The 7,450-nt window shown below is 35.9% G+C and overlaps 1 protein-coding gene across 1 annotated transcript; it reads left to right on the top strand.

The window, feature by feature from the left end:
• The first annotated feature begins 818 nt into the window (after nucleotides 1-818).
• Nucleotides 819-6,980, top strand: LOC132055848 (uncharacterized). Its single transcript, XM_059447848.1, has 16 exons — nucleotides 819-929; nucleotides 985-1,088; nucleotides 1,393-1,490; nucleotides 1,657-1,757; nucleotides 1,856-1,934; nucleotides 2,087-2,147; nucleotides 2,305-2,351; nucleotides 2,481-2,573; nucleotides 2,681-2,771; nucleotides 2,994-3,042; nucleotides 4,269-4,385; nucleotides 4,475-4,622; nucleotides 5,591-5,683; nucleotides 5,817-5,885; nucleotides 6,525-6,567; nucleotides 6,680-6,980. The coding sequence occupies exons 2-16, from the start codon at nucleotides 1,031-1,033 to the stop codon at nucleotides 6,778-6,780; spliced, it is 1,248 nt and encodes a 415-aa protein (XP_059303831.1). The 5' UTR covers nucleotides 819-929; nucleotides 985-1,030; the 3' UTR covers nucleotides 6,781-6,980.
• The last annotated feature ends 470 nt before the right edge of the window (nucleotides 6,981-7,450 follow it).

Here is a 7,450-nt window from a genome sequence, read left to right as displayed (position 1 = left end):
AGGAAAGAAAAATCAATTGAAATAAGTCTAAATTTAGTGTACAACTTAGACAACTTTTGTAAAATTTAGATGTTGTGTTCGACACTCACAATATTAAAAATGGAAAGAAATATAAATCTTGATTGAAATAAGTCTAAATTTAATATACAACTCAGATAGCTTTTTGTAAAATTTATTGTTGTTGTGTTCGCCCCTCTCGGACACTCATATATACTAGAAAAAAGAAGAAATATATCAGCCTTTTGTCTTAGCCTAGCCTTTTGTCTTCGCTTCTAAGGCTGCTCGCTCGTCTGATGTTGAAATCCTTTTTTTTTTTTTTGTTAAGAAAATTCTATTTGAGTTGAGAAGAGGAAAAACAAAAACTATATAAAATTCAACTCACCCTCATTGTGTGGAAGTCTTTATAAATACCAGAAAATCTTGGTGGTTGAAATTTCTAACTAAATAAAGAATATCTTCTTCCTTTTTTTTATAAAAAAAATGGTTTTTCTCTTGGGTAAGTAAGAATATGCTTTCAAGATCCATTTATCACAATTTTGTCTATACTAGGTGAACTTCATCTGTTAAAAAAATAAAAGATAGTACTATACCTAAAATTAAACTTTATGATGAAGACACAAATAAACAAATACAAATAATTCTATACTTCACCTGTTGAGAGAGTAATGGAGGCATGTGAAAACACAGAGGTCGAAACTTCCTACCCAATTAATTGTATTTGTCACATATAATCCACCCATTTCTTATGTCCTTTCTTTTTCACTGCATCTCTTCATATCTTTTGTACTCCTCTCCATTTTTACAGTATTCAAATCCCCACACACATCTACTCTTACAATTTTCTTGGTCTGCTTCATCTTTTGTCGGCAGTGTCACTTTCAGGTTTCTGTCTTGTAATAATTGAGTTTACCTTTTGAGATCACGTGAATGTGCGCATAGGGGAAATTGTGTTCATTGTAAAGTAAAGAATTGGAGTTGTTGATTTGGGCTAAGCTTTAATTCCGTGTTTTGAGATCTGATTTCAATAGAAATGGGAAGTTCTGAGGAGAAAGTTGTGGCTGTGATCATGGTCGGTGGACCAACCAAAGGTATGCATTTTCATTCAAGTTTAGCACTACCATTCAATTTCTTTTCAATTCCTTGATTCATTTCGTTTCAATTATTCGAAAATACTTAGTAGTATTAGTTTTCGGATAAAACCAAAGGTATGCATTTTGATTCCAGTTTAGCTCTTCCATATCACTGTTTGGAATCTGGGAATAAAGGGAATTCTTGATTCGTTTCATTTCAATTTTTTTTTTAATAAAGTTCAAATCTTGTGAATTCAGATAGCAGCCCTGTTCTTGTTTCCTATCAATTTTCAATTGATTCCTTAGCAATGTGTATTAACAGGTACACGATTTCGTCCATTGTCATTGAATATCCCAAAGCCACTTTTTCCATTAGCTGGACAACCAATGGTTCATCATCCGATCTCTGCGTGTAAAAAGGTAATGCTTTATTTGTATTAATGCCAAAAGATTGTTATAGACATTTGGTGTTCTAAGTTGTAACACAAGCTGTATTCAGTATTCTTGCATTCATTGATGAATGGGGTGGGCAAAGTCCAAACTTTTATGCATTAAACTAATAACTTATGTACCATGGGTTTTTCAGATTCCAAACCTAGCGCAGATCTACCTTGTTGGCTTCTATGAGGAGCGTGAATTTGCGATATATGTTTCCTCAATCTCGAATGAACTAAGAATTCCTGTCAGGTTACATTACTTTCCTGCTCATCCGTGCATTGAATTGCTGAACTTCTCAATATGGGAGCTCATTGATGTGATGTTTCTATTGAACTTATTGTTAATAGATACCTGAAGGAGGACAAACCACATGGTTCAGCTGGAGGCCTTTACAACTTCAGGGATCTAATTATGGAAGACAGCCCGGTTTGAATCTTCACTCTTCTTGATTGTATTCTTGTGATGATCATGTATAAATTTCTGTGACTAACTAACTACAGAATTAAGTGGGGCTACTGCCTCATCATACTTAGCTATAGTTATAACTGTTAACGTGGTTATTTTATTTTACCTGGCAGTCACATATATTTTTGCTGAACTGTGACGTTTGCTGTAGTTTTCCACTGCCTGAGATGCTTGGTATATGACTCTTTCTTTCCCTCTTTATACTTCGTTCTCACTTTTTTTTTCCCTCTCGTCTCGCCTTTTGTTCAACTTCTCATCAATAAAGAGCACTGCAGTGATTTAGAGTTTGATTTTCCCAAGTTTTACCTTCTGCTTTGCTCCAAATTTGCAGAGGCTCATAGAAGATATGGTGGAATTGGAACTATTCTTGTCAGCAAGGTAGATGAGAGTACTCTCGAATTGTTTGTCTAGTCACTTGCTATTGGCTATTTCATAGCTTATTAGCATCTATAATTCTGATTACTGCATGTTGAAAGTCTTATTTGAGTTTCCATATGGCAAGTGCAGGTGTCTGCTGAAACAGCTAGTGAATTTGGAGAACTGGTCGCTGACCCCGTTACCAACGAACTGTTGCATTACACAGAGAAACCTGAAACTTTTGTACGTTCAGATCCAACATTTACTTACTCTTGGAGTTTTACTTGCATAAACTATGAAATGTGTAGGTTTATACCCATGGTTTCTTGCCTAATATGACTGCAATGCAGGTGAGTGACCGCATTAACTGTGGTGTGTACGTATTTACACCGGATATCTTCAATGCTATTCAAGGAGTATCCACTCAAAGGAAAGACAGAGGTTAGTGTATGCATCATAACTAGAGGTTCCCTTGATTATGCATTAAAAGAACTGAGATTTTTGGTCCATCTCTTCCTTTGATCTCATTGTTCTAGTGCCATGTTCACCTTAAAAGCATAATGGCTGATTTGAACACTGAAGCAGTGCATTGCTGAAATTGATTGGTCTCAAGCAATAGTACTATATGGGGGATTTTATGAAGTATTTTCTCTTCTTTTGCAGCTAACCTAAGGCGTGTATCCAGCTTTGAAGCTCTTCAGCCAGTAAATAGGTATAATTTCCCTGTCCAACTACATATGATTGACATTTTGCTGCTACCTTAAGAGAATAGTTATCTCATTTGCAATTGCCCTCTATTATGATATCACTCTTGCAGCTAAATAATGGTATCGAGGTTCTTAGTGTGTGATTTTCATTTTTCTAATCAATTGCTTAAAAAACATGGTTGCTTCTTTCTCTTTATTGTCAAGTTCCACGCACTTAGTTGGCACTATCAGGAATCTCTAAGGGCAGAAAGTCCAATCCCGATTCAACATTTATTTTACTGATTTATCTCAGCATTTTGTTTGGTGGATGGTGAAATGGGTGAAGCTTTTAATTATAGTAGCTGATAATCACTTTTCAGGACAGAGGTTCTAGGTGCTGGCATAATTTTTACCTTTAGTTTCTTAGGGCAATGTCAAACACTTATCTTCTTTAAGTTGTTGAGGAGAATGAATAATAAGCAGATTTAGAGTTGCTAAATCTTCTGAATGATAATGATTGTAGTTTGTTTGAGGTTAATTCATTTCATTTGGATGATGTTACTACACTATCATACGTTCCCTCAAGGTCACCTGTTATTTTGAGCTGTAACGGAATGGAAGAGGTTACTGCTCACTGCTTGACTGGTAAATGCTATTCAAAGGGCAAAGTGTATATCTTGTTGTCTTCACCGTCAGCGAGGAGTCCACCAAAACTGAAACCAGTCTTAAATCTTTGAAGCCCACACTTACCCAGAGCTTAAGCCATTTGATTATGGCATGTTCCTGTGGTCTGCTAGCACATTTTTTTTTTTTTTTTTTTTTTTGGGTGAAGCGTGGTCTGCTAGCAGTTAGTTTGAACAAGACAATGCCACTAACATATGAAAATTGAACTGTGTGGTTGTACACCTCTAGCTTGAATCCTGTTACCTGGTCTTATAATATACCTCCTGAAAGAAGCTCTTTCTGCACAAGGATCATACGAATAAATCACCCGCTCTAGTGATGCACTCTCGGCAAAAGATAGTCAAGTAGGGGTCTCCATAGTGCAGTTACTAGAGCTGGATTATGGGTCTCTGAGTCACAGCTCTAGTAGAATTCATGAATGAGGTTTATGTTTCTTAATAGGAGCAGTAAGTTAATCTTTCTATTGAGTAATACTTAGAATTGGAAAACAAAGTTTAAAGCTACCGGTGAACCTGAAAAGGATGTCTGTTTCCTTCTTTTCCTTTCCTGATACGAGCTTATTTGACAGGAGTCTTCCAATAGACTTTGTACGGTTGGATCAGGATATTTTGACACCTCTTGCAGGGAAGAAGCAGCTATATACCTATGAAACCATGGATTTCTGGGAACAAATTAAAACACCAGGGTATGCCAATCACATAAAGTGCTCATCATACCATTTTCCATTTCAAATGTCAAGATTTGAGGTGACAGGTGGGTTTATTTCTTTTGCAGAATGTCTTTGAAATGCTCTGGTCTCTACCTGGCTCAATATAGTTCCACCTCACCACATCTTTTGGCAAGTGGGGATGGCTCAAAGACTGCAACCATCAATGGTGACGTTTATATCCATCCATCTGCTAAAGTTCATCCAACTGCAAAGGTAGATATATTCAGATACACGTACAACTAATGTATTCTGATTATTATATTATGCTGTAGATCTCTGGTTGGTTAATTGAGATTAATGGTTATTTATTTTAGAGAGAAGGGTCAAATTGCCCCTTTACTATGTGAAAAGGATCGATTTTACCATCCGTTATACAATCGGTTCAAATATACCCCCACTGTTAACTATATGGTTCAAATACATCCCTCTTCCATTACGGGTGTCCAAGGTGGACAACCAATCTAACGTGGCATTGATATTTTGATGAGGTGGAGGCCACGTGGCATGCCACCTCAGCGCCCCAACCCATTTTACCCCTCCCCCCCACTTGTTCTTCCACCACTAGCATTTCTTTCCCTTCCACCACCATTGCCAAAAAGTATAACGGAGGGTGAAATCGATCCTTTTCACATAGTAGAGGTGCAAATTTGACACTTTTCCCTTTATTTTACTGCAATAACTTTTATGATATGAAAAACAGCAAGGATATGTTTACTTGTTTATTGACGAAAATTATGTTTGCAAGTATTAACAGCCTCTGTGTCCGTATGTCGTAACTCGTACACATCTAGGCTCATAGCCAAGTCTGTATTGACTAGTACATGTTTGCTACACGGTAGCTTGAGGTCATCTTTTTTTTAAATGAATCTGATTCTTTGGTATAAATTATGTCATGTATTGCAGCATTTTCTACATTGACAAAGCTGCAACTTATAATTTTGTTTCAGTTTAAAGTAATTAGATCAATCTGATTTCTGCTTGGCGTCTATTAATCAAAAGAGCTAGCTCTGATTGCTTTGGCTTACTTCCATCCTACGCCTCATAAAAATTTATCATATTGTTTTCTCTCTCACATCATTCATTGCCACAGACACTTCTGATTGCAGTTGCACTGATTTTGTACGCTCTTATGACCTCCTTCCTTCACCTAGAATTGACTCGTCTGTTAAAATGTTGAACAGATTGGTCCAAATGTTTCAATTTCTGCTAATGCTCGTATTGGAGCTGGTGCCAGGCTCATCAGTTGTATTATCCTTGATGATGTTGAAGTCAAGGTACCACTTTACTACATCACAGCTCATGAGATACTTTTTCTTTTTTTAAAAAAAAAAAAAAAAAAAAAAACTAACAGCTCATGAGATACTTCAATGACATTTGCTTGAATTTATCATGGGGTTCATTTTCTAGGAAAATGCGGTTGTTATTCATGCAATTATTGGCTGGAAGTCTTCAATCGGCAGATGGTCAAGAGTCCAGGTAAGTGATGGAGATGGCTATATTCTTGTTTAATATATCAAATACATTGCTAAAAAAAGATGTTTTGGCCTTGTCACCCCAAAACTATACCAGGAGATAAAGTCGTTCTTAATTTGTCAGTTTGTTTGTCCTGTCCATACATAATGGCAGCTGGTTTCTCCTTTGAAATTTAGGAAGAGGGAAGAGCTATCATACTACACCACTTTCATCAGAACTGTAGATTTAAATATTTTGGAGAAAGTACCTTTTCAGATCAAAATTGGACAATACACTTGCTATTCAGTAATGATGATGTTAAATTAGTTCCAAGAGTGTAATCTAGGTATTAAATGAAGAGAGTTCTTTTCTTCATTGAGATGAAGTAAATTTTGTGCTTGACAGTAAGAACTCACGTTGTGTGTTATCATTGTCACAAAAAAAAAAAAAAAAAGTAAGAACTCATGTTGATCACTAGATTCTGTGAACAAAATCAATTTCAAAGGAGTCAGGTCTCTTCAATGAGAATTCCTAAGATTGGCTGTACTAATCCTTTTTCTTGGGGTCTATTCCATGCTAGCTGAATAGCACCTCCAGTATTTCATTTGCTTTCTCCAGTCCTAGTCTCATTAGGTGTGTAAGCTTACATCAAACTGATTTCAGGGAGCAGGAGACTACAACGCAAAGCTCGGGGTCACAATTCTTGGTAGTGTATTTTTTTATTCCCAGATTCCTAGTTGTTACATTTCTTATGTTTACAAATTGTTAATATTAAACTTTGTCGTGCTGTTTTAACAAAATCAATATATTGGAATCAGGTGAATCTGTATCGGCTGAGGACGAAGTAGTGGTTATCAACAGTATTGTCCTGCCCAACAAGACTCTTAATGTGAGTGTCCATGAAGATATCTTACTTTAAACTCAATGAGATGAATTTGGGAGTGCCCTTTTGCGTCTGCTACTGAGCCAATTCCTTCCCCGTAGGCTTGTATTACCATTTAGTTTATGTAAGTATTGTTGGTACATTTGAGTACAGAACAATTCGCTAGTTTACTGTTTATTTGTAATTTTCCCTTGTAAGATATTGCAATAAATCGCAAGTTTCGTTCCTTTTTCTTAGTTTTATTTTTTGGTCGCTCACCCCGTGTAATCTCAGTTTTCTCTTAATGGCAATTCATCCCAATTTATTAAGTTTCTTAAAAGGAATATAGGACGTCTGGTGGTGAAGATTTCACTCTACCATATTTCAGATACTTCTTAACCCGATTCCGAGAAGAAGAAAAAAAGATTAGTACCTGGGATCAACATTGTGGACTTCATAATAATGGAGTTGTCAAGAAGGTTGCTTAACTTTTCTTTTTAGTTTTTTTTTTTTTTTCTTCTTTTCACGTGGAATACGTTTGACAAACTTTCGTAGTTGATAGTTAAGTAAAATATAAACGTTCGTAGCTATAATAATAGTGAATGGTAGGGGATATACATAACAAATAGATGGTAAATGCATTTTATTTTTAAATAAAAAATCCATCTTGAGATTACGAGAGATTAGACATATGAATATCCGAGTAAAAAATGTCCTTAATTACGCA

The sequence above is a fragment of the Lycium ferocissimum genome, chromosome 5 (assembly GCF_029784015.1).
Source record: "Lycium ferocissimum isolate CSIRO_LF1 chromosome 5, AGI_CSIRO_Lferr_CH_V1, whole genome shotgun sequence".
Lineage (NCBI taxonomy): Eukaryota > Viridiplantae > Streptophyta > Magnoliopsida > Solanales > Solanaceae > Lycium > Lycium ferocissimum.
The sequence above is the reverse complement of the archived record's forward strand: the minus strand, read 5'-3'. Positions and strand labels throughout refer to the sequence as shown.

Bases quoted from the DNA above. Each gene is read 5' to 3' on its own strand.
- LOC132055848 (XM_059447848.1), top strand. From the start codon at position 1,031: ATGGGAAGTTCTGAGGAGAAAGTTGTGGCTGTGATCATGGTCGGTGGA. The intron at 1,491-1,656 runs GTAATGCTTTAT...TGGGTTTTTCAG, and splicing joins CGATCTCTGCGTGTAAAAAG to ATTCCAAACCTAGCGCAGAT. The intron at 2,574-2,680 runs GTACGTTCAGAT...ACTGCAATGCAG, and splicing joins CAGAGAAACCTGAAACTTTT to GTGAGTGACCGCATTAACTG.